The sequence below is a fragment of the Thermobia domestica genome, chromosome 7 (assembly GCF_964235325.1).
Source record: "Thermobia domestica chromosome 7, izTheDome1.hap1.1, whole genome shotgun sequence".
Lineage (NCBI taxonomy): Eukaryota > Metazoa > Arthropoda > Insecta > Zygentoma > Lepismatidae > Thermobia > Thermobia domestica.
In genome coordinates this window covers 87,035,388-87,062,863 of record NC_137460.1, presented here as the reverse complement: position 1 = coordinate 87,062,863, position 27,476 = coordinate 87,035,388, and the positions used below count along the sequence as shown (strand labels likewise).

At 33.7% G+C, this 27,476-nt stretch overlaps 1 protein-coding gene across 1 annotated transcript in view; it reads left to right on the top strand.

Moving 5' to 3' along the window:
• The window catches only part of Nup154 (nuclear pore complex protein Nup154), a gene marked incomplete at its 5' end in the record, with an annotated part of 133,831 nt that overhangs the window by 81,734 nt on the left and 24,621 nt on the right, over positions 1 to 27,476 (top strand). The window contains 3 exon segments of the mRNA XM_081764995.1: positions 5,414 to 5,561; positions 7,900 to 7,992; positions 14,790 to 14,910. Of these exon segments, the coding sequence (XP_081621121.1) occupies positions 5,414 to 5,561; positions 7,900 to 7,992; positions 14,790 to 14,910 (362 nt within the window).

The following is a 27,476-nucleotide window of genomic DNA, read 5'->3' as shown; positions in this document are numbered from 1 at the left end:
TCTCTTTTTTGTCTCGTTACAATTTCAGAGCTGTAAAGTTTGAGAGAGAACTTTCCTTCCTGTCTTTTTTTTTTTTTTTTTCCATTCATTCATTCATTAGTGTTACAATGTTTTAGTTTTCGTGAAATAAAAATAAGTGAAAAATTGAAAATTCGCGACCTACAAACTCGCTCAAAGTAGAAGAAATTAGTCTCTTTCCAAAAGCAGGCAAGAGAGAAAATTGTCAACTTCATCGACTACTCTGCAACAGGCCATAAATAAGCTCCACATAGAGTTTGACGACATTCTACGCCTCCTACGCACTTTCAGAATATAACTTAATGAACAGTAAGACAGATTAAACAATACGAAACAGTAATTCAACTAATAAATTTAAAAATGTGGGATACAGACATGTTTGGAACGGGACGATGTCCAGACTTTCTGCTCCGTTAGTCTTTTTGTTGGGTAACATAGGAAGGCAAACGGTAAGAAGTCATATGAAAGGAAAAAGGCATATCAGACGGCCGCGTCCATCTTAGTATCGGGAACAGTTAATGCGTTAGTGAGCCAAGAAAACAAGTCAATACGTTCTGACTTGGAGTACCTCTATTTGTACCTCATCTCTACAGAACTGAGAGGTTTCTGGTGGTTATGTACTCATATGTGGATTCTACGAGTCAAATGTGTAAGAGTTTGGGGATACACCTGCATCAATATGGCCTGCTGCTTACAAGGTAAATTGTCAGAATATTCGAACTTAGGTTCCCAAACCGTGAAAAATGTAGTTTCAACACCATACTTCAGTGAAAATGAACTAATTCAGTTGTTGGAGTGTGGTTATAATCCTGTGAGTTTTAATGAACCTTTTAATAAAGTCTCTCAAAAGAAGCAGATGAATACAGATATGCGCTTCTGGAGTACTGTGAGAGGGCAAGTGTGCATTGGTTATTTGACTTTAAAAAAGAATTTTCAAATTTTAGTAGATAACCTCAATGTGAACTTTAAATTACCTTCAAGTCAGATGTCACCAAACGATCCTACAAGAATTTTTGTAGGAAGCTGTGTGTTACATATTACGCATGGGGCACTTGAGTCTGAGTAAAATAGCATTGAATTTCTAAGAGCTCTCTATGATTTACTTAAAGGTGTTTCAGCACGTCATGCAGAATACATTCAGTATTGTGTCTCAGAAAATTTTCTAGTGAAAAGTCTTTGTTCCGTGCGTTTGCTTGAAATTAGTAGTGTTGCTCAGCGGGCTATTGACATTTATCCATATTAAGTGTTGCATATTCAAGATACCAGGAAAGATAAGAAAGTTTCCAGGACTTCGAGCTGTCAGATCGTATCAAGCATGTAGGGACACAAGCATGCTCATTTCTAAACTTATATTTTTAAATTCACTTGCTTCAGAAGTAGAACGTTTCCTTACTGAATTTTAGACTGACACTCTCTCAGTCTGTTTCTTTACAACACTTTATCGCCTTTTTTTTTTTTTTTTTAAGCGCAAAGTTCGTAAAACCAGAAGCTTATAGTTCTTTCTGTATGTGAATTGATGTGAAAAACAAAGAAAATCTTTCTATGAATATTGGTTTTGCTACATGCAGTACCGTTAAGGGATGTCAACTAAGAGTCGCCGAAATTGTAGAAAATGTCTTCATAAATTTGTTCTTAAACTTCTTGAAAAGTCGTCTTTAAAGTATAAATTGATTATAGTTCTTCCGTGTTTGGATCCGAATGTTTCTGCAGGATCTGATATTGGAGTGAATCGCATGAAGTCTCTTTTAGGTAAACTAGTTGAAAATAATTGGTTAGATGGCACTAGGGTAGATAGATTTTTGTTGCAGTTTAAAGTGTTTCGTTCGAATCCAAATTGTAAAACAAATATGAATCAGTATTCTAGAATTGGTCAGTGTTTGCATGACTGTTGGCTAAGAAATTTGAATAATTCAGAGTAAAATGAATTAAGAGGTATTGTTAAAAAGATCTTTAGTTTTTTTTTTCATAGAAATTCAATTCTTGGAGAAGGATTTTCAGTCAGTGCGGAATGCATAGCAGATGCTTTAAAAAAAATAAAATATAAACTGAAGTAGCGCACAAACCTGTGTACAATTCAGTAGCTACTTCTAGTGACCTTGTACGAAACTATCCATAAACATATCCATGATTAATTGTGCACAAAATGATTATACTTGTTTGTAAAGCAACAAATGAAGGACGGGAAGAAAAGAAAAAGAAACGGAAGATGGAACGATAAAGAAGAAAATTCTAAACGAGCTTGAAGCTAAGATGATTAAGATAAAGTAATATAATGTACAATATTGATGAGAAAAAGTGTTTGAAGAAATTAAAAAAAAAAAAAAAAAAAAAAAATGAACTACTGCCGTTTTTCTAACGCTATGTCATTAATAATACAACCACAGTTAGTTTTATGTATAACCATGCCCAAAATATATGGCGCGTATACTGTAACTTACATCTTTCCTCAATAACTTTGTTTTCGTTATGTTTTTTTAATGTTCATGGAAGAAAAAGGGTTAGTAACTAATATTTCTTTATTAAAGTTGTATGCAAAAATAGTGGGAAATAAATATAAGCGAAAAATAGAAATCAATAGCAACTTTCGACTTCTACCAACATTGGGTAACGCCAGCACAGGTATTTGGAGTCAAATTAGACGTGAAGTTGGCAACTGAGATTTCAATATTTTCTATTATTATTTTAATGCGCGTAGTACTGTAAAGTCTTTAAATTCTAATTAAGTCAGGATTTTACATCCAAATTAAGTTGCAACATAATAATTTTCGTTAGAAAATCCGAATCGGTAATGCGAATTTAAGATTAGCCTATACTGTAGATAGCAGGAAAAGAAATATAAACAGTATAATCTAACTCTGTGGCCGAGAGGGTTGCGAGGCTAATTAATAAAATACATGTGTTCTACGCGGCAGTTCGAGTCCACCTCAATCCTTTCATTAATATATATATATATTTATTTATCTTAGCACACACTAATGAATGACAATTTAAATTACATAATTTCATTAAAAAAATACATTGTATTTGTTTTTGTATTATTCATTCATTTTTGTAGTTGATAAGGAAAAATACCGTATTTACTCGCGTAATTTTCGCACTTTTTTAGACGAAAAAAGTTGTTTTGAAACAAGGGTGCGTAAATTATGCGGGAAAAAGAATTAGCCACATCAGTGAACATCATCTAATTTTTTTTCCCCAGTCAAAATAACACGAAAATACCGATACACACTTTCTTTGTAGCAAGAATTGACAACAAACAATTAATTCTAAATTTGTAGAAAAATAACATAAAAAAAGTTGATTAAGAAGTCGTGTGGTTTCTTACCTTACAACAATGGCTTTGCTGCGTTGCCAATTGTTCATTAGCTACCGTAATTGATTCCTGGAAAAATGCTGTTTCACAAAAAGGTTACCGCGTGCGCAAATTACGCGAGGAAAATAAAATATACAAAAAATGTCCTTCAAAATTGGGATGCGAAAATTATGCGAGGGCGAAAATTACGCGCGTATTTACGGTATATCATTGTTGTCATATTTTCTTAGTCTTGTTTTTCCATGAACTTGGCAAGGTCTGTGCGACTGATTACGTATCAGGGAAAATTTTTACAAAATGTTCTGGAAAACCAGAAAACGTCAGGGAATTTTTTCTATGATTTTTTTAACCACCCTGTAGATTGCTTTTACAACCTCAACGCAGAACAGTCCTTATATCTACAGATCAACAATACACCAACGAACATTTTTTATTTATTTGGCATATCCAGTATACACTGGGAGGTAATACAAAAAACCACAGCGTAGTAATCTCGTGCATTCAAGAGACATGTCATGTTGAACACTTTTGAGATCCCAAAAGGACCTCACGGTAGTACACACTGTTTAATAATATAGAAAGAAAGAACTACATCAGAAACATTTTTCTGTTCGGTTTGAATTTGATGTATTTAGCTGTTTTGAGGGATTTGAAAGAAGGTTGTTATTAGCGTCGGGAAGTACTTAATCTCTTTGTTATACAAATAAGATTATCAGGCTTTCCAGTGCTCCTATAAACTCCTATATTTCCTATATTTTAACGAAACCTATATTTTGTAGCATTGCTACTTCCACTTGTAAAAATAACATAAGGAAATAAGGTGTGGGTAGTTGAAGGACCTTCTGTTTTCACAGTAGGTTGGTTGAATAGACCCCCTTCTGTGTTTCGTCCTTTCCTGCTTATTGTTTAAAGATAATTACACCAAACAGTATAGAGTTAGCACAAAAAGTATTCATACATTTACAAAATGGAAGAAAAAATAAACGTTTCGTCATATTCATTAAAAAGTTCTATGGAGTATGATTTTAAAGAGTTATAAATAATTTATTTAGGTGTATTAATACTTTTTGCACTAACTATAGGCAAATAATTGTAGAACATGTTACACATAGTCAAATCTTATCTTAAAAACGCCAGCTGTAGAATGTTTACATTTTAGATTTAATTTACATTTCATTTAAGTCTTGGAGACATATACTTACAAACACTAATTTTCTGATGCAAATCCTTTTCATACTTTCCTTATGATCGTTGCTTAGTACTGGTGAGCTACATACGAAAACACTAAGAAACTCGTATAAAATTTTGCAACGAGATAATTACCCATTTAATTATATTTACTAGGTAGAGTTGAATGTATGTTCATACAGCAATTGGTGTAATTTCCATGTGATTTTTTTTTTTTTTTTTTTTTATTTCTACCTATTGGACAATTGAAGTGTTTCTTTTTCACAGCTTCACGAAACCTCCTATATTTTTTTTCGTCGTGATTTTTTTTTTTTTTCATTAGTATTGGAAAGCTTGGGTTATCTTTACAGTTGCGCACAATCACATATACATATCATATAGAATCTCATGTATTCTTGATCTATGTAACAGCTCTCGTAGTCTGTTTATTTCCTTCTTGGTTATATGGTTAGCATACGTACCTTTGACACGGGACACCCTGGTTATATCCGCAGTGGAAACTTATGTGATTCGGATCTCATCCCAGCCCCCGTCAAGTGAACTTTGTGGTGGACAAACACCGTGTGCATGGGTTTCCTCGGGGCTCTCCCGTTTCCTCCCACTTTCATCATTCCACCATTTCATTCATTTCTCATCATCACCGCCTCCTTTACCTTTGCCGTGGAACGTAAAACTCAAAGATTTAATTTAATTTCATTCTTTGTGATTCGGGTCTCACTTTAATCTGTAGTTCCACGTGTCATATAGCCTCGATGCTAAAGGGGACATTAAACCTCAAACCAAAAACATTTTATAGTCTGTTATAGATTTTTAGTGTTTTAGGGGAGGACAAAGCAGAGAGAGAAAAGCTTTGTGAAGACGATTACTTACTGTTTTGTTGTATTAATTTTGCAGCAGCAGCATTACCCTAAATGATAGAATAGCATACCTTGCTCAAGCCAACTTGTGCTTAAAAAGCGAAAGAAGTGGCTATGCTCCATCTCTGGGCGTTTTCTTACATGAAGTGGAAGATGCAATCGAAGTGGCTCGAATTCAACAACAGGTAAGTAACAAAATAAAATTTTGAATAAGTATTCGCTGTAGAACTCGAAAGTTGGAACCAGTTTTTTTATTATATAATTGTTAAATTATATTTGTGTTACTATTTAAAAAGCATCGTAAAGATAGAGGAAGATCGATATTTCGTGTTGTACAAATATAGTCTTCGAATTTTAAATTTTTATTAATCATTAATTAAAATGCAATAATCAAAAGTATTGATATTTTGTTCTTTCTCCTATAATATTACTTTGATCTTTGTATGTATTTAGTTATCACAAATTAATTGGCTCCCTATCTTACCATAAATTGAATCCCTTCGGTATCAGTACCTTAAGTGCAATATCTGCTGCAATCATGGCTACAATTCTGTGCTGTAATTTGGCTAAGAACGACATATTCTGTGCCTTTTTCCCACGTAGTATGTTGTCCAGTTAAATGCGTTAACCTATTTCTGACGCAGCGATTAAGTTTATCTCCCATATTCAGGAAAGTACAGATCAGGACCTCACAATACACTGTCGACAACCATTCTTCTGGCAGGTATAACATCCCATCGAAACGAAAAAAAAAAAAAAAAAAAAAAATGTGGATTCTTTTCTCCAAAGGACTAATTTCCACCGTGCAGATCCAAAACTGCAAACACCACCGGAGACACTGCGTTGAATTGGGAATTAGATATAGAATATGTGTATGGCCAATCTACTGGACGAGCTGTAATATTCCGATGGGAGCTGACATTTGTGATGTAGCCTTAAACTCCTAACAGTGTTCTACAATCTGGGGGGAGGTCTCTGGTTTACGTAGCACGTACAATGCCCATAATGTCACATCGTCTTTTGCTTCCGTAAGAGACATATGTTTGGGACGGTCCCTGTTGAACAAGACGCAGGAGTTATGTCCAATAATAATGCCCTTATCGAAGTCAGCTCTGCATTGCCTGTACTGTTGGTGAAGTTGCTGGCTGTAGGTATAAAGTGTATGATGTAGGCACGTACTTAGCCGTAAAGAGTTGTTACATTCAGTGATACAGTGTGTGTGTTGTAAATGGAGATTAATGCAGTATGGGATTGGAGGTAGATACTATCCACATTGTGATTATTTGTGAATAGCGAAATGCCGAATGAGTGGATGTAGAGGAAGTCTTTGAAGAAATGGAGGTCAGTGTGCAGGCCCAAGTGCTAGATTTAACAATAGAAGCAAGAGTATACTGTCAGGAATTTCAGTTCATTATTATTTGGTAGTAACGTTGAGTAGTGGTTATTGAATTTATGCAGAACTGGTGTTATATATAACCTTTAGAATCTTAAATCAGTATTATCTACCAACCCAGCAAATATTCACTATTTATAAATATTCAGAACTTGAATACTCTGTACTTCCAAATCTACATTGCATTAATCTCCATTTACTACACAAACTGTATCTCAAAATATAAAACTCCTTACGACAAAGGATACCTACGTCATACAACCAGTATCTATACCCATCATATACAATGAACTATTTGTCTATTCTTTCTATAGTGTTGTTGCAATCTAGAAAGTCAGGTGTCTCACTAGACTGTTCCACTTCTCTGTCCTAAGTCCTTGAATTACTGAATTGTTTAAAATAGGTAACTTGGGTAACTCTTTTGAGGGGGTGGTGTCTTAGCATCACATATTGGGAGTGCCTTATCTATAGGAAGAAGCGTGATAATCAAATTAGCTGTTTTTACGGAAAGAAATTCTGATATAATTCAGAAGTTATAACAAATCAGGAGATCGACCTAAACAAATAATAATCAATTAATCATAATAGCATTAACAAAATGTAATAAGATAGAGATTAATATAATAATGAAGTTACTAACATCCAGTTGTGGTAAAGTAGATCAGAACATTTTATACTAATGTTTATCTGTGATATTATCGACACTTCGTGTAATGAATATATCTTGAATTTTACACCGAAGGAAACACAAAATTTTGAATATATGTTCAAATTGGTCTGGGTAACTCGTACAAACTCGTAGAGGATTGGAATTTTGTCCAAATTTCCATTTTTGAATTTAACAGAATCATAAGTACACTAACAGCAGAATTTAGACACACTAACAGCACTAGCACTAGAATACACTAACAGCAAAATTTAAAATAAATAATATTCAAAATATTTTTTTAGACTATTAGTTCCGCATATTCTCGAGGTCAATACACTGTGCGAACGGTAAGATTCATGTATACTCATTAGCAGATATGGTAAAATAAATTTATTGTTTACCTAATAGTTCTACTAGTTGCAGCAGTAGATTTTATTAATGTAGTAGTATGTTAGTATTGTAATTATGTTCTCTTTTAAAGGTGCTACATGCTATATCTGGCCTTAAAGGCAGTCATCCTCTTGCTGAAGGAGCTGTTGCAAGTCTTGATAGTGGTTTGGTAGATATTACAAAGGTAAACAAACTTTCTTCAATATAATTTTTAGTATATATATATATATATATGTGTAAAAATTTTGAGATTTATATCAGATTAAATTAATAACATGGAGGAATCTGTACGTCCGCATGATCCCGAGCTTGATTCCTGGTTGGTCCAACCACGTCATGAGGCCAACTGGACAATTTTGTGGATAAAGACGTGATGGCACTCTGTCCGAAAAGCTGATATGCTTGTTAGATTCAAGGCGACGCAATACACTGATCACGCGATCGTCGCTAGACCGGACATAGTTCCAGCGGTCGCTAATTGATGACGTTGGAGCAGCCTCAAGGTCCGCAAAAGGCTGTTACGTCATGGTTTAGTTTAGTTTTTAAGTTGAAAGCATGACATGATCATCACCGAAATTTTTTGAGAAGAGTCCTAAAGGTTAATATGGGAATTAACTTATAGTAGGCCAAGAGAAATCGTATTTGGTCATACGCTACATATAGAAAGTAATAAATGGTTTTGGCGTAGCAGAAGATAATACCCAATAAAAAAGGACAAAATTGACGTGCATGTTCATGTAAATATAACATTGGTGCGTTATTTTCTCTGTACCGTGATTTAACGTATTTTAAATAAAGACGTGCTTTCATTTCTGAACAGTGAAGACTAAGGTATCGTAATATGCATCAACCATGTGTGAAAGTGGTTTTGCAGAGTGTCTACTGACATTGGAAATACTTGAAATACTGGAAAATTGCATCGATACTGGGAATACTGAAAATGTATTGGAAGTTCTTGTGTAATCCAGGAGAAATATAAAAATCCCCCTTGAGACCGTTTAACATGGCAGCGCCATCATATGGATGTAGGTGGTGATTGGGCTAACTTGTCAACCACTGAAAAACTTGCCACTATCATAAAATTGGAACTGAAACACAGTTGTGTTTCAGCATGTAAAAGAGGAAGCAGAAGCTTTGCAAACAGAAATGGACAGCTTGAGAAAAATAATTAAGTCATAAGCAGAAAATGTTAATTTTAAACTTACAAGCAAAGGTTTTCAAGTGCCACTCTCCGATTTGCTTGAAACTCCTAGAGTGAATAAAGGAATCAAAAGTAGGACATACGTGTTTTCTTATATCGGCCAACGTTGGGGATGAAGGGGGTAAATATTCTCCTAAACTGCGAACATACACAACACTACACCTGTTAAGAAGACCATAACTAGTCAAGCGGTTAGAGGTACATATTGGCAAATGTTGGAAAACAGCTATAAGTTTGGTCACTTTACGTAAAACAATAGTGAGCGCCCGCTTAAATGCTCATAACCATGTTTTTAAGGCCGTAATTGAAGTGAGGTTATGCTTCTGACTTGCCTGGAGAGCCCGCCGCTGCAGATCTACGTCATGCAGCGGTAAATGTGCACCAACAGCGGTTTGAAAGTTCTGAAGCACAGGGAGCCACACCTCACGCAATTGTCTTTGCATGTTCCACCCGAAGAGACTTGCTTTTTCCAACAGTACGACTGCTTTCGGGATGTTACTTTCTTGAAGGATCGCATAACGGACGTTATGACAATCTCTTTCGTTTTTCACTCTTCCATAATTCAACTTCGTTCCTCTTGTATTCCAAGTGCACAGACTCACCACTCATAACACTGCAGGTCCCCGATGCTTTCCTTCGCAGATATTCCTCGTAAGTTTCATCCACTCCTCCAGAGTCGGTGATACCATTTAGTTCCATGACATCCTCATCCAAATCAAAGTGAACAGTAACGTCTTTGTTGTATATTGACATGGCTCTGTCTGCAGGTCATTGATCAATTCCCGGAGGTAGTTTGCAAGGTATATCTCTGCCCTGTTGGAGGTGGTTCTGAAATGTCTACAATAGCAGAATAGACTGCAAGTAGACGAATGACATTTAATGGGCTTACATCCATTTTGGATAGGGTCCTATAGCTTTTACTTATTACGGTCCAATAAACTTAATTATAAGCATGTCTTATTGTGTATATATATATTATACCGTTCAGTGCACCGATGAATGGCAACGTTGCATTTTCATTCAACATTGGACACATGAAAAGTACAGCCCAAACGGCACGTCCAATTAAAAAATAAATAAATAAATAAAGATTGTTCACTTTAGATTGAAAACATCACATTTAGAGACGGTTTCCCGTATTACATCTTGTTGTAACATAACAACAGAGTTAACCCTATGTCAGGGGAGTTCTGAGACCTCCTGTATATAAATATATTGCACAAAAATAATTCTTCGTCAAGTTTTGGTTAGACTTTTTCAACATAATCAATACGAAACGCAAAGTAGCATTTGTCGTGGTGGCTACTCCACATTTTCTACACCCTTTTGTTTTAGTACTGCAAATATAACGACGCCTCCGTTGTTTCATAATAATCATGTTCTGCAGCCTGACTACGTGCCACTGGCGATATATGACGTTCCGTATTTCTTGGTGTACTTGGTCCAGGCACATTTGGAACAGTTCCATACTTTTGGAGTAGAGCCCACACTACGTCTCTTCAAAATGCTAAACTTTCACAGGTTAAGTCTTTGGTTCCTGCCCAAAGCCAAGAATTATTCAACACAACATTAAACATCCAAAACGCAATGGGTATGTAGCACTTTTTTCCTCTGATACCAGGCTTCTATATTTTGGTCCATTCTTTTCATCTCGTCCATATATTTACTGTACATTTTGATGACATTTCCCTTGGGAATGGTTACTTTTCTCTTCTCTGAAAAGGAATAACGTTCGGCACTCTGCACGGGATGAACGTCAAATTCAGTTGAGGGAACTGCCAGAGCATTATTGCCCTTCCACCTAACTGCGATAACGTTGTTTGTAGAATCAACTTTCGCAACATACGTTCCACGTCTTCCTTTCTTGAAGGTGTTTGTGGCAGGTAAAAGGCGTTTTCCAACACGATTTTCTTTTACGGTTCCTGTTTTACAGACACCACTTTTTGAAAGTTTCAATAATAACATTGATGACGTAAGGGTATTTATTGTCAGAAAATAAGGAAAAACAAAGGTCCTTATGCATTGCTTGAATTTTTTCAACCGATCCAAGAACTACAGATTCAACTAAATTACGCGTAGTTCGTTCAGTGACTCTTCTTCCTTGATACAAATCAAACTTCAGTTAATAATCTAATCTACTACAAGCTGCGCACGCTTTGAATCCAAAAGGAATAGGCTTGCCTCGTATAAATTGCTTGCAACCATGGCGATAAAATTATTTCTGTGTAGAAACATGTATTCTTTTGTTGCTAAATGATGGAAAAGTCAAGTCCGTTTACAAACAATTGACTTCAAACAGTAGATCCACTGGGTCTACAACGACCCACCTGAAATTGTGTAGCTTCTAAAATCCATACTACTAAAAATTACAATATGGCTCATAGCATAACTATAGCGCTCTCTTGTCTTTCAAGTAACGCTATACAAAGTTGGGGAAAAAAAGCGCGTAAGGTATATAATGTCTTCTGTGGAGGAAGGTGGGTGAGTAAAACTAGCTAGTACAAGTTCCGGGAGAAAAATAATTATATAAGAAACTAGATGTAGTGTCAGATGCAAATAACTACAAAAGCAAGTAAAAAAAAGGCATCAGAAAATGGAAATCAAGCATGAAATAAGCAATTGTTCTTAACCATATTAAACTACCTCGAATTGCAAAAGTGGGTCGTTAACGACCCAGTAGGCATATATTGGTTAATACGAGATAACATTCCACTTGTAAAACAAATTAAATTCAGTGTTCCTGTTTTGTAATTATAATTTAATTTTTAGTATTGTGTGATGTAACTATCTCCAAACACTCAAGATATCGCTTTCTGAAACAGGTACAAACGACAATTCAAACTGTGGTAACGAATTCTAATCTTACCTTGACCAATATTTACCAGGGATCCATCAGTTGTTTTTCTTAAATCTCTTCATAGCAACAGGAATTCATATCACTTCTCACATTGCATGCAGATGATGATTCAATATTCGTAATTGATGCGCTATTTGCCAGACGTATCGACTACTATTACAATGTTATTCACGTATTGTTTCTTCCTCTACGAATTTTAAAAGGGTCAAGTGAATGGAAAGAGTGTATTGCTCGTTATGACCTTACTCAAATGTTTCATATTGCTCTATGTTCGCACTTTAGGGGGTGTTTACCCCTTCATCCTCCACGTTGGCCGATAAAAAAAGAAAAGAAATATGTCCTACTTTTGATTCCTTTATTCACTCCAGAAGTTTCAAGCAAATTCCGACTGTGCGTTGCTAATTATGGCCTTGCTAAAATGTGTCATAATGCTCGATGTTCGCACCTTAGGGTAGTGTTTACTCCGTTCAGCCCCCACGTTGACCGATATAAAACACGTCCTCCTTTTGATTCCTTTATTCACTTCAGGAGTTTCAAGCAAATTCCCGCTGTGCGTTGCTAGTTATGGCCTCGCTAAAATGTGTCATATTGCCCTATGTTTGCAATTTAGAAAGGTTAACTCCTTCGACCCCCACATTAGCCTCTATATTTAAATGTGCTTCTGTTTTAATACTTCACAAATATTAATGTATTCAAACTGCACATAACTAACAAGCAAGGTTTTTCAAGTGTCACACCCCGATTTGCATGAAACACTTGGAGTGAATATATATAAAACACATATGTTCTACTTTTGATTCCTTTATTCACTCCAAGTGTTTCATGCAAATCGGGGTGTGACACTTGAAAAACCGTGCTTGTTAGTTATGTGCAGTTTGAATACATTTAATATTTGTGAAGTGTTAAGACAGAAGCACATTTAAATGTGTAAGCATGTACATTAAACATTTTAGTCTTTTAGATCTGTAATTAATTGGTTTTCCACTAAACAGTGTTTTCTGTTCCAAATGTAATACGAATGTTAAATATATGTAATACAATGAACCAGCTGAGGAAAGAGTTTGCTGTGAGGGGTGAGTGAAGGCCAACATACGCACACAAAAAAAGGTGTGTGTGTGTATTACGACAGGCATTTTCGGAGAAATAATGTCCAGAAAGCTGTTACTTTATTATTATTATTATTATTTTACTTCAACCTAATAGTTTCATTGATTTATTTCACGACTTTTTTCAACATATTTTACAGGTTGTTAAATATCACAACATTCAGTCATATGCGACACTCAGCCTTTTTTTTTTTTTTATGTAGTTCATCGTAGTGTACTGATTTTTTTTTTTTTCCTAGCAGGACACTGGTAATACTAGAAATATCCACGTCACTTCAGTAAACACCCTGTTCCGTGTCTTAGAAGTTAGAATAAGGATAGCATGTTCCGATGTTACTACCAAATACCGTGGAGTAATTACAGTGTTTAGCGAAGAGAGGATCTAGACTCCGTTATTAGATGGTCTTCTATCTGCATAAATTCCTGTATTTCTTTTTCCGTTTGTGGTTCAGAAAAATATAATTTTCTCTTTTTGAATAGGCCAACATGTGTTACTATCAGAAGCAGTTCGTTCTGCTATGGAATTGCACATAATAGTTAATGGTTTCTACTGAAAATCTGTTCAGTATTGGATTTAGTGAAAGTATTGTACTAATGTAATTATAACTGACTTCAATCTGATTAAATTCGGTTTGAATTTCTGTATAGTACTGAAAGTCTGCATAATGGGATGAACAGTAGCGTACTTTTTCGGTTAAGGGAAGGTTTTCGGGTTTTTTCGGAAAGCATCCTTTCACTTTTGGCATGGAAAAGAATATTCTGCAATAAATGTGATAATTAAAGTATATTCTAACGTCATTACTTACGTTAGCTAAAGTCATTATCTTCCTACCTGACTTAAGTTCGGAACAAATTCACTAATTTAAGTGCAGTTTTTGGCACTTTATAGCAAACTATTTTTTCATGTCAGATGAAATTGAACCTAAATTGATAGGATACCTTAGGGGGAGTCCGAAAATAAGTTTCCTCGCTCGTTTTCCCCAGGAAAGCGAACAGCAATGGGGTAAACAAGACAGTGATTGCAAGCGCAACACACCCAAACACAAGTGGGTATCGTTCGCCCTCGATCCTGCAGATGGCACCGTCGCAGCGCCTGCACAAATTGGAGACGAGTCTTTCAGTCTGAGCCTAGTAGCTATGGAGAGAAGGCGCGTTCTGACGTCGTGGTCAAAGGAGGAAATGCAAGCGGTTGTCCGCTTTGAATGGACACATGGCGTATCGGGAGCAGAAATCCATAACCACCTCGTGGAAGACTATGGGCCTCATATAATGTCGAAACAAATGGTGCGAAGATGGTGTTGCCAATTCAGTGAGGGCTGCAGCAATTGCTGAACACACCGCAACGTGGAAGGACGTCACGGCCACTACAGATGAAAATGTTAGGAAGGTAGATGACATGATTAAAGTGCTCTCATAGCAGCAGGCGCTTTGGAAGCAGTGCTGAAGTCACAGAAGCTGTTCGACGCTTCTTCCATATGCAGAGTCCTGAATTTTTCCTGGATGGGTTTTTGAAGCTTATACACCGGTATGACAAATGTCTCAATGTACGTGATACTTACGTGGAAAAATAAAAAGTACGTCTGTTCTTTAATATCATATGCTATTTTTGGTTTTACATCCCCACCTCTGTCCACAATCGCCTGGAGAAACTTATTTTCGGACTCCCCCTCGTACCTTTGTTGGAGGTTTACAATAATCTCAAAAGAAAGAAATAAAAATAAAATTTAACGAAATTTATGTGTATTGTAGGTCAATGTATTACTTGTTTTTCTATTTTTCTTTTTCACATGTGTAATTACCTGTACTTTATTTCAAAGTTGTATCAAGAGTATGCTGAACGCTTTGAGTTGTGGGAATGCAAGCTTGCAATGATTCATTGTTCTGGACACCATGACCCTTCCTTGGTAGAAGACCTGTGGAATCACATCATAGAAGATGGTAGGTATATCTCCTGACAAACAGAAGCCAAAAATTGTAGCATATTATCATAAAAAGTACGGCAACCTGTGAACCTGAGAAACTATATATTTAACAGAAAATGTCTGTCTGTACTACACTTGAATAAAAATAAACAGTAAATGAAAAGCAAATGAAATTTTAAAGTTCATCGACTAAATAAATTAAAAAAAAAAAAAAAAAAAAAAATTAGAGAATTTTAGTTCAAATGAATAAATAGTTATATAGAATTTTAATTCAGTTAAGCAAAATAGTTCCTCAGAACTACAATGCCAGTAAAAACATAAACGGCGTCTCCAGAAAACAGTAACGCTCTAACGCGGTAAATTTGAGAATGTACTCCGAAGTTCATACCGACAACCTTAAGAAACCGAATTAACGATGGCCGGATTTTTGGATGTTCGAGCTGACAGTCATTTGTCTTTGTATCCCTCTAGTTTTGAATTTTAAATATGCTGTTGGTGGAATTTAGACAATTTTAGTTATCCCTCTTATCAACTTTATTTAAAGAAAAAATACAAATTTGATTTTAATTTAAAGAAAAAAATACAAATTTGATTTTAAAAAGCGTTGTAATTTGAGATAGTTGTTTATCAAATATGTAGTGTAAAACCGTAATTAATCGATTTTGATGATTTAAACGGATTTCGAAGAAAATAAAAATACAATTTTCTGAATGTATTGGTGCGTGGATAACTCTAAGGATAAAATTACATAAACCTTTATATCTCTGCTATTTATGAATCGATTTTGAATATTTAAACGAATTTCAAGAAAGAATTAAAAACACCAGATTTTGAGTGTATTGATAGTGCAAAACTAAAAATAAAATTATCCATTATCTGTCTTCTTATGGATCAATTTTAAAAATCAACCAAATTTCAGTACAGAGTTAACAATTTTTCGAATGCGTTAGTGGACACATTACTCTAAGGATAAAATTACAAGAATTTCTATATCTCATATTTATAGATCAGTCTTAAAAGTTCAAACTAATTTCAATATAGAATTTTAAAAAATGCATGTTTGAATTAATTGATGGATATATTACTCTTTGTAAGGATAAAATTACATAAACATGTGTCTTCTTTATTTATGGATCAATTTTAAAAATTCAAACAAATTTCAGTAAAAAAATTGAAACAATTTTGAATGTATTGAGCTCTTACCGATAAAATTACAAAAATAGAATATTTCTGTTTTTATAGCTTTTAACCATGAAACATCCAAATTTACATAATTGTATAGTAATTACGGGTTAGAATATTGATAGTGAAATCTAATTCATTTTTAATTGAAAAAATGACAGAACTCTATCCATTGTTCGTAGTTTAAGAGCCATTCCAGCTCAAATTAACACAATTTGAGAAGAAAATTTACCTTACCATTTCAGATTGTCATGAAATTTTGCCGAGGGGTACTGTTCATATAGACTAATACCAAATTTCAACTTTATATATCGAACGGTATTGAAGATGTAAAGTTTGGAAAAATGCCCAAAATATCATGTTCAATGTATTTGAAATTGGAATTGTAGCTCTCCTACTTGAGGTAGCGAGCTGGTTGAGATGTCATTTTACAGCATTTTTCATGCCCTTTCCTATGGTATACAACAACATATAGGCTATATGTTGTTTATATATATATAAACTGTTTTAAACCAGCCAACCCTGCTGTTGTACCAGTGCTATATGTATACTTTTTACAAACCACGTTTATTTTTAATTGTGAAACTTGTATTAATAATATTTTAAAGTTCAAAAGTATCAGCACTTTAACTTGCCTTAAGTTAGTTTTTGAAGTATGAGGTAATAAGTATAGCCAGCAGATGACAAGTTGGTATGATATGTTTTAGATCCATTACTGTACTCTTCATGTTAATGTCCAATTTATTCCCACAAGTTAAAAAAAAAATAAAAAAATAAATGCATTCGTGTATTTTTCACCTAGGTACAGGGCATTAATGAAAGCTATAGTGTTAGTTTTAAATTTTTTTAAACAACGGAACCCATTATCATTCCAAATTCATATTTTTCCAGGTGCTTTACAACAATACTATCTATTCATCGAATTAATTTCAAAATTTTGAAATGTGTACTTTTTGAAAAATTTTGAAGTAAAATTTGATTTTGATTTTTTGAAAATAAAAATTTGTATTAGCCTAAATGCTGTTGTATACCACAGGAAAGGGCATAAAAAATGCTGTAAAATAACACCTCAACCAACTCGCTAGCTCAATTAGGAGAGCTGCAATTCCAATTTCAAAATACATTGAACATGCTATTTTGGGCATTTTTTCCAAACTTTACATGGCCCTATCTTCAATACCGTTCGATATATAAAGTTGAAATTTGGTATTTTTCTTAGTCTATCTAGAGGGCATTTATGTACCAAATTTCATTAAAATCTGAGGTGGTGATCTTAAGTTATTGTCTTGAATCGATATGGAATGACCCTTAATGCAAATATTAATTAATTTCAAAAACAACTTATGTATTGTCTTGTATATTATTCACAGACATTGAAGTCATTTGTAAGACTAAACCTTGTTTTGTGGTTTTATATTAACAACTAGTTTTTTTTTTTTTTCCTTGGAACATTTAAATTCATTTCTATAGGCAGAAATGGGGATCTGGATATCCATTATCAAGAGATTGTAAACCTTGATATTTTATGAATAGTTTGTATTTTAAATTTCTTTTAAAACTTTTTCTGTATCTTCATTGTGCTTTTGCGGTAATAAGGTCCTAAACTTTCTATTCAAATAGGTCAACACTCTCTCACCAGCAGTTCTTGTTTGAATAAATTTCTATAATGTTATCTCATATCCTTTGCCTTCCTCTAGTTCTTCCTCTAGTCGAACGAATTTCGTCACATTAATATTGTCCTCGTCCAAGTAGGATGCCATTTCTTATTTATTACATAAAAGATCTATGAATAAATTAATTCGTTTTTATTAATACAAAATTCCAGAGTTGAATAATCCTCTTTTTAATTCAGTATATTTAATAAACAAATTACTTTAATGAATTCATCTACCATTTTTCTGTCGTATGTGTAGTAAATCGAGGAGGACGGGGCACTTTAAATTCTTCACATTCGATTAAAATGCTTTCTCCAAATTCTTGCTTTTATCCTCTTAGTTTTCTTAATCTTGTATTCTTTGTTCATATTGTAACGTACCGGTTTACCGGTAGCGATTACATTATATTAATACCGGTATGCATATATTGAAACTCGTTACATGTTTGATGTCTCCCGTATTGTGCATTCGTGCCATTTTATTTTATTATTGTTATGTTCGTGTGTTTGTGTTAATTACATAGGTTAGTTGCTGTTAGGTCGGTTTGGCACACCTTGGCAAACCTTTGCTTTCTCTGATATTTCGTAATTATATAGATTTAGGCTATTATTCTATATCTGAGCACACGTTTGACTTGTAAAACCTATATTGTTAGGCGGAATATAATTATGTATAAATAAATTAACCGGTGTCACAATGTGCATTGTGCTGACGAAGAACTACATTACGGTAATACAAATATAATTACGATAATAATAATGAAACATTACCAGTACATTTCAAAATCATATTAAATTGTTGAATAGAAGAAGGGGGGATTTGTATTACACACTTTATTAATTTGAAAATGGTATTATTGTTACTCACCAAGATTTTCAGTCCAAAATTCTTGTATTTTTATACTTAATTATCAATAGAGCATTAGGCCTAGCGTTAGGCCTAATAATAATGACAATTCAGTGAAGCTTTAGTGAAGTTTTCTGCTGGGTACTACCAAACTCAACTGATTAATAATATTAGAAGTATTAGGATTATATTTATGAACAGTAAAATCACTAAATTGGGAGAAAGCAAACATAATTCTAATGATAGTTGTTGATATACTGATTTTTCTAAATTAATGCAATTAACAATAGTGTGAATTAATAATTATACATAAAATAGGCAATGCACGAGTAGTTAGGTATAGAAGAAAAAGAAGAAGAAAGCAAAAGACCAGCAAGAAAGGGGGTGAGAGAACTCGATGTCAAAAATTTAGTATATTACGAAATTATTGGATTTGTGCCATTAACCTATATACAAAAAGTGATCTGGGAATAACCTTAATAATCTCTTTCGGTTGCCGAGTTCTCACAAAATTTTTATTTAACCTTTTCTGATCCACCCCCGCTGGTCATTAATGTTTGCAAATAGCCATGATAGAAGCAGACATATAACCTCAGTTTGAGAAGACTGGTGACGGCCGAGATTCCCGGCTTTTGGAGAAGGGAAAGTGGGCTGTTATCGGGCTCCTTAAGACTGTAAGTAATTGTACCTGGCTTCCAGGTAACCTGATTTTTCTTATTTTGAACAATAACATCTTTATGGAGATAAAAGTTCGTCTTCCAAGATGGCGTCGGTGACGTAGGAGTGTATTGTGAAATTCAACAGTTTGAAAAATTTTTATAAAAACTAATAACTCTTGGAAGTAATCTTGCGAAAAATGATCAATATAAGTACTATGGATAGCTAAATTTCATTTGCGTTACGCATCTCGCTTATCTGCCATAAATGTCTCCACGTTACTATTAATCTTTACAGTCAATTCAAAATTTTGCATGATAGAATGAATCTTAAGTCGGAATGCATTTAAATATAAGCGAATTTACCCTTATTGCGTATTCGGTACATGTTCTTAGTTACTGTAAACTCACGGTATGATTAGCTTAGCTCCGGAATATTTTATGAAGGTTGATTTCACCTTGTGGCTCTTAGATTTATATGACTGACAAACTAATGAATTGATCCACCACATTAGTATGAATTTTCTTGCATGTTGTAAAAAAGAAAAGTAAATAAATAAAACAATAACGTTCCATATTAGTATTGAGAATATCCTGTCACGTACTTACGTTTCTTATCATCAATCATACCATATGTACATAATTCACTGTCCATTATTTTTTTTTTCTTTTCCTTTCTTTTCTTTGTAGTGCATAAATAAAATATTTAATGTGTTGTCCGAGGGCGGGCTAAATGCTTAAGCCATATCTGATATATGCTACAGTTTTAGAACTCAGTTGGAGTTACACAGTAGCAACATAGATTGGAGGACATTGTAGAATATGAGTGACAGTTAGATAATTATGTCTTCAGAAATGGAACGTTCAGTTTTTTTTTTTTTTCATAGATAATTAAAAAGGGGATGGATCAGTATTTGGTAGATTTTTTTTTTCCTTTTCTTGTCTGTAAAACCAGTCATGATACGAATTTAGTCGAAGAGCAATTATTGTAAAGTTCCGTAGTTGGCTACTCAAGATCAATCCTTGTCTGATATATTGTAACTAATGTACCGATTCGCTGAAACTGTCTTGTGATTATCAAATATATCAATTAAAGTATCGATATGCAATTTTATGAAACTGTTATAAGATACAATTGTTTTAAGTTATTAATCAAACTGGATTTTTTTTTTTTTTCAAACTTGTCTCCGTTTTGTAATGATAAACCGACCTAAAATAATAAAAATTGTTATCCTAACTTGAGCTTATGATTTCGAATAAACTAATTTGTTAAATAGCAATGTGAACAGTGATATATATAGAGGTTGTAATAATACGGAATCTTACTGCTGGTTTACTGCTTAAGCAAGAACCTAAATGTCATGTTCTAGAACCGAGTCAGTTGTGCGTTATTTCGTTGGAACAAAGCAGTATTACAGAACTTAGTTTTTTTTTTTTTTTTTTCTTTATTACCTATTCAAAATTGGTAAATTATCATAGTGTATAATATTTAGAAATATTCATCACTGTTTTATTGGATTTTAAGAATCTTTAACGAAGTGGTAATCCAATTCAGGAATTTTGATTTATTTTCGAGATTTTCTCATTCCTGAAAAAAGAGCGGATTTACAAAGTGACGATCCAATCCAGGATTTGCCTGATACGTATTCATTAGTTTTCAATACCCTAAAAACGAATTGTTACAAAGTGGCGACCCAAAGCCAAGGATGATTATTAACTTCGCTGTAGTATGTAATACTGGTGTGAGATTCTGTAATTACAGTGGGGATAATTATGGTAGATATTGGAGATGCGTGACCCAATTACTATGTAGAAAAATGAGTGAAGTATCAGTGAGACGACATGAACCAGAAAAGTACAGTTGTTGTGATAGCAGTAGTGCTAAAGACAATGTAGCTATTTGCTGTGAAAGCTGTGACCAATGGTTTCATATAAAGTGTTTGAATATGTCATCAGCTGAATTAGAGATTCTAAGACAATCGGAGGACAAATGGTATTGTGTTACATGTAAAATGCAAGGAAATAGAGAAGTAAATACTGAAATGAATGTACAGGCTGAAATCAATGCTGTTGTAGGTCAGGATGACATTGTTGTTACTGGTAGAAAAGAAAAGCCAAAGAAATCTGTCCCAGAAATCGAAATAGGGGGTGGTCCTCTTTTAGATAAGTTAACAACGATTATTGCAGGGTTGAGATTAGATATGTCCTCATTTAGAGCAGAAATAGCGACAAATATAAGTGACTTAAAAACAGAAATGTCATCTATCAGAACGGAAATTAGTAATGAAATGACAACTAATATAAGTGAATTAAAATCAGAAATGTCAAAGATGGGTAATGACATTGTATTTCTTAAGGAATCTTTTTCGTCTATGAAAGGGGAGTTAAGAAATGAAGTATCGCAGCTTAAATCTGAAATTGAAGAAACAAAAATTAAATTTGGAGAATCTGTAGTCGATGTTCAGGAGAAATTTTCTAGGGAAATAACTGATATTACTAAAGATATGGATAAGGTTAAGTCTGATGTAGGTATTTTAAAATTAGATCTTAAAGAATCGACTGAAGATATGGATTGTAAATTAGAAACTGTTACCAAAGAAATATCTGCATTGAAAGTTGAAATTAGTAAAGTTAGTGTAACTGTAGAAACAGAAACAAAATTTGTAAAAGAGCAACAAGCTGAAGAAACCCGGAAGTTGTATGAATTAAATGAGAGAACAACGAACATGGTGAAAGTGTTAGAAAAGGACGTAGTTGATGCATATCGACATGGGCGCGATTTATGCAAACAAAACACTGAAAGTTTAAAGACCTTAGTATATGATCACCTAAATAAAAATAATTCAGATCAGTCGAGCCCCATTGATCAGAATTTAATTGAAAAAATATCGAAGCCTGTTAGAACCGAGAATAACATGTCTAATGAAAACAATGAGACTCCGGTATTCATGTTAGATGGGACGCGAATTAACCGAGAAGAAAACGTCGTACACATAAATCTATCTTCATCATCTGACTCGGATGAAGAGAGAAATAAGTATAAAAATAAAAATAAACGGCTTAGGAATAAAACCGGTAGAAAGAGGACGTCGTGTCGCGAACCGTGCGTCATGCAATGTAAAAGGGCAGACATAGTTGTAAATGATAATGTAGAAATGGAAACTTCAGATCTAGATAAGACAAGTAAACAATGGGAAAACAGTCCCTCATACAAAATGGGTGCGGGATCTTACCTGCGCGAATTACATCATTTTCCACGATTCGATGGACAGCTAACTCAGGGAGTGGCACAAATTTTTTTAGATGATTTGATGCAGACAATGAATATGTATGTACTAACCGATAGGGACCGCCTATATATAATTGCAAGATGTTTAGAAAAATCAGCAAAGATATGGTATAGAAGTATAGTAAATCAAATCAAAACATTTCAAGATTTTGTCAGATTATTCAAATTACAGTACATATCGGAGCGAATGGAGAGAGCACAAAAGCGCCATCTCTATTCGTTGCGGTATGACACAAGTAAACACTCTTCCTTGTTGGGATTCGTTCGGCATATTGTAGAGAAGTATAACTCCATTGTGACATCGCCTTCTGATCAGGAATTAAAGGATCTAATATTAGATTGTCTTCCAAGCGAAGAATCGAAAATTTTAAAGCTAGGATCGGTCACTACCGTGCAGGATCTAATACTAAGGATAGCGGAATTAGAATGTAATCCCAATTCTTGTCCAGATTTCAGTGGTGTAAAATTTCAGAATAGGAAACCACAAATAAGAAAGACTTTTATTTCGCAGTCTAACTCGACTCGAATTGATAATGCTGTTCAAACAGAACCGATGAAAAACGAAACTTCAGGAAACGAGAACCATTTTCGAACTTTAACTAGTCAAAATTTTAGAAACAATAATGGACGACAACGTCAAAATTGGAGGAGGAATCGGAATGTGAAATCAAGCTGGGGGACGAATGGAGTTAACATATTTAGACCTATGAATGGAGTCCAACCTTACCCTTTAGTGTATGGAAATGGGCCAGTCCCTTATGCTTTATCTGGAATGTATAATTTAAAACCATCATATGGCCAATGTCCTCCGGTTCCTATATTTAGTTCTCCTTTCTCTTCTAACATGCCGGTGGTAACTTCGGTTACTTCAGCATTACACCCGCCGTATCCTTCTGTTACTGCCGAGTCGATGAATAATAATAGTACATCTACGTTTATGAACAACTCCGTTCCTGTTTCGGAAAATATCAAATACGTCATATCTTGATTTCTCTATAAAACCGGTGGGCTAACGGGATCCTGGAACGTTCGCATCGAGAATTGAACCGAATAGTAAGATTGTTGTGCAGCAATAATCATTCAAAATGGAAAACGGTGTTGAAGACTGCACAAGACTTACTTAATTATTCATATAATAGTGCCATTGATTGTACGCCTGCTGAATTATTTATTTCTTTTTCGGCTGTTGACAGATTTAGGGAAAAATTTCATTGGCCTCCGGAATTGCAGAATATGGAGAATTCAAGACGTCATATTCAGGTTGAACCTAGATTGTTTTCGAAAAGAAAAAGAAAATTACAAAATAACGTGGTAGAAATTAAAGAAGGAAATTTAGTAATGGTTCGAACACATTTTCTATCTGATGCGTTCAAAAGAATTACTCACAAGTACATGCCTGTTTATACCGGGCCTTATGTTGCTACAAAAGTGCATCATAACTCTGTTTCGTTAAAAGATTTAAAGGGGAGAGAAGTACCTACACAAAATTTACAAAATGTGAAACTTTTCAATTGTTCTAATGAAAAACGGGAGGAGCTGTTAAAAGATTTTAAATAGTTATATATATATATATATATATATATATATATATATATATATATATATATATATATATATAAATTGCTGATTTTTTTTTTTACAGGCCACTGGGAAAAATGTAACGTACCGGTTTACCGGTAGCGATTACATTATATTAATACCGGTATGCATATATTGAAACTCGTTACATGTTTGATGTCTCCCGTATTGTGCATTTGTGCCATTTTATTTTATTATTGTTATGTTCGTGTGTTTGTGTTAATTACATAGGTTAGTTGCTGTTAGGTCGGTTTGGCACACCTTGGCAAACCTTTGCTTTCTCTGATATTTCGTAATTATATAGATTTAGGCTATTATTCTATATCTGAGCACACGTTTGACTTGTAAAACCTATATTGTTAGGCGGAATATAATTATGTATAAATAAATTAACCGGTGTCACAATGTGCATTGTGCTGACGAAGAACTACATTACGGTAATACAAATATAATTACGATAATAATAATGAAACATTACCAGTACATTTCAAAATCATATTAAATTGTTGAATAGAAGAAGGGGGGATTTGTATTACACACTTTATTAATTTGAAAATGGTATTATTGTTACTCACCAAGATTTTCAGTCCAAAATTCTTGTATTTTTATACTTAATTATCAATAGAGCATTAGGCCTAGCGTTAGGCCTAATAATAATGACAATTCAGTGAAGCTTTAGTGAAGTTTTCTGCTGGGTACTACCAAACTCAACTGATTAATAATATTAGAAGTATTAGGATTATATTTATGAACAGTAAAATCACTAAATTGGGAGAAAGCAAACATAATTCTAATGATAGTTGTTGATATACTGATTTTTCTAAATTAATGCAATTAACAATAGTGTGAATTAATAATTATACATAAAATAGGCAATGCACGAGTAGTTAGGTATAGAAGAAAAAGAAGAAGAAAGCAAAAGACCAGCAAGAAAGGGGGTGAGAGAACTCGATGTCAAAAATTTAGTATATTACGAAATTATTGGATTTGTGCCATTAACCTATATACAAAAAGTGATCTGGGAATAACCTTAATAATCTCTTTCGGTTGCCGAGTTCTCACAAAATTTTTATTTAACCTTTTCTGATCCACCCCCGCTGGTCATTAATGTTTGCAAATAGCCATGATAGAAGCAGACATATAACCTCAGTTTGAGAAGACTGGTGACGACCGAGATTCCCGGCTTTTGGAGAAGGGAAAGTGGGCTGTTATCGGGCTCCTTAAGACTGTAAGTAATTGTACCTGGCTTCCAGGTAACCTGATTTTTCTTATTTTGAACAATAACATCTTTATGGAGATAAAAGTTCGTCTTCCAAGATGGCGTCGGTGACGTAGGAGTGTATTGTGAAATTCAACAGTTTGAAAAATTTTTATAAAAACTAATAACTCTTGGAAGTAATCTTGCGAAAAATGATCAATATAAGTACTATGGATAGCTAAATTTCATTTGCGTTACGCATCTCGCTTATCTGCCATAAATGTCTCCACGTTACTATTAATCTTTACAGTCAATTCAAAATTTTGCATGATAGAATGAATCTTAAGTCGGAATGCATTTAAATATAAGCGAATTTACCCTTATTGCGTATTCGGTACATGTTCTTAGTTACTGTAAACTCACGGTATGATTAGCTTAGCTCCGGAATATTTTATGAAGGTTGATTTCACCTTGTGGCTCTTAGATTTATATGACTGACAAACTAATGAATTGATCCACCACATTAGTATGAATTTTCTTGCATGTTGTAAAAAAGAAAAGTAAATAAATAAAACAATAACGTTCCATATTAGTATTGAGAATATCCTGTCACGTACTTACGTTTCTTATCATCAATCATACCATATGTACATAATTCACTGTCCATTATTTTTTTTTCTTTCTTTTCCTTTCTTTTCTTTGTAGTGCATAAATAAAATATTTAATGTGTTGTCCGAGGGCGGGCTAAATGCTTAAGCCATATCTGATATATGCTACAGTTTTAGAACTCAGTTGGAGTTACACAGTAGCAACATAGATTGGAGGACATTGTAGAATATGAGTGACAGTTAGATAATTATGTCTTCAGAAATGGAACGTTCAGTTTTTTTTTTCATAGATAATTAAAAAGGGGATGGATCAGTATTTGGTAGATTTTTTTTTTCCTTTTCTTGTCTGTAAAACCAGTCATGATACGAATTTAGTCGAAGAGCAATTATTGTAAAGTTTCGTAGTTGGCTACTCAAGATCAATCCTTGTCTGATATATTGTAACTAATGTACCGATTCGCTGAAACTGTCTTGTGATTATCAAATATATCAATTAAAGTATCGATATGCAATTTTATGAAACTGTTATAAGATACAATTGTTTTAAGTTATTAATCAAACTGGATTTTTTTTTTTTTTTTCAAACTTGTCTCCGTTTTGTAATGATAAACCGACCTAAAATAATAAAAATTGTTATCCTAACTTGAGCTTATGATTTCGAATAAACTAATTTGTTAAATAGCAATGTGAACAGTGATATATATAGAGGTTGTAATAATACGGAATCTTACTGCTGGTTTACTGCTTAAGCAAGAACCTAAATGTCATGTTCTAGAACCGAGTCAGTTGTGCGTTATTTCGTTGGAACAAAGCAGTATTACAGAACTTAGTTTTTTTTTTCTTTTTCTTTATTACCTATTCAAAATTGGTAAATTATCATAGTGTATAATATTTAGAAATATTCATCACTCTGTTTTATTGGATTTTAAGAATCTTTAACGAAGTGGTAATCCAATTCAGGAATTTTGATTTATTTTCGAGATTTTTTCATTCCTGAAAAAAGAGCGGATTTACAAAGTGACGATCCAATCCAGGATTTGCCTGATACGTATTCATTAGTTTTCAATACCCTAAAAACGAATTGTTACAATATCTAATTGTTTCGAACCAGTAACAGGATTTTGTCGAATCTTTCTAATCTTGTTTCTATATAATAAATACTTTCCAATTTATTATATAGAAAATATTCATTTATGGCTTTTATGAACAGAATTTGTAGAATTCAATATATTAGTAACAGAGAAGGTATCAAGATCACCGAACTCCTTTAAATACACAAAGTTACGGAAGAAAAACATTGACTAAATTCTCAGACATAAATGAATTTCATTAACTAAGACTTCCGAATGACTAGCGTTCTTTGACACATAAGAAATAGTTTTATGTAATTAGGAAGAAAAAAGAAAGTCTCACAATAGCGATGATAAGTCTAAAGAAGATTATGTTTCTTATACAAACAATAAATTATTTTGTGGGAGATCAACGAAAGTCAATAAATAATAAATATTAGTCTCTTCACAATTGCATTAGTTCCTTTAAAGAACAATTGTAAATAATAATATTAAATGGA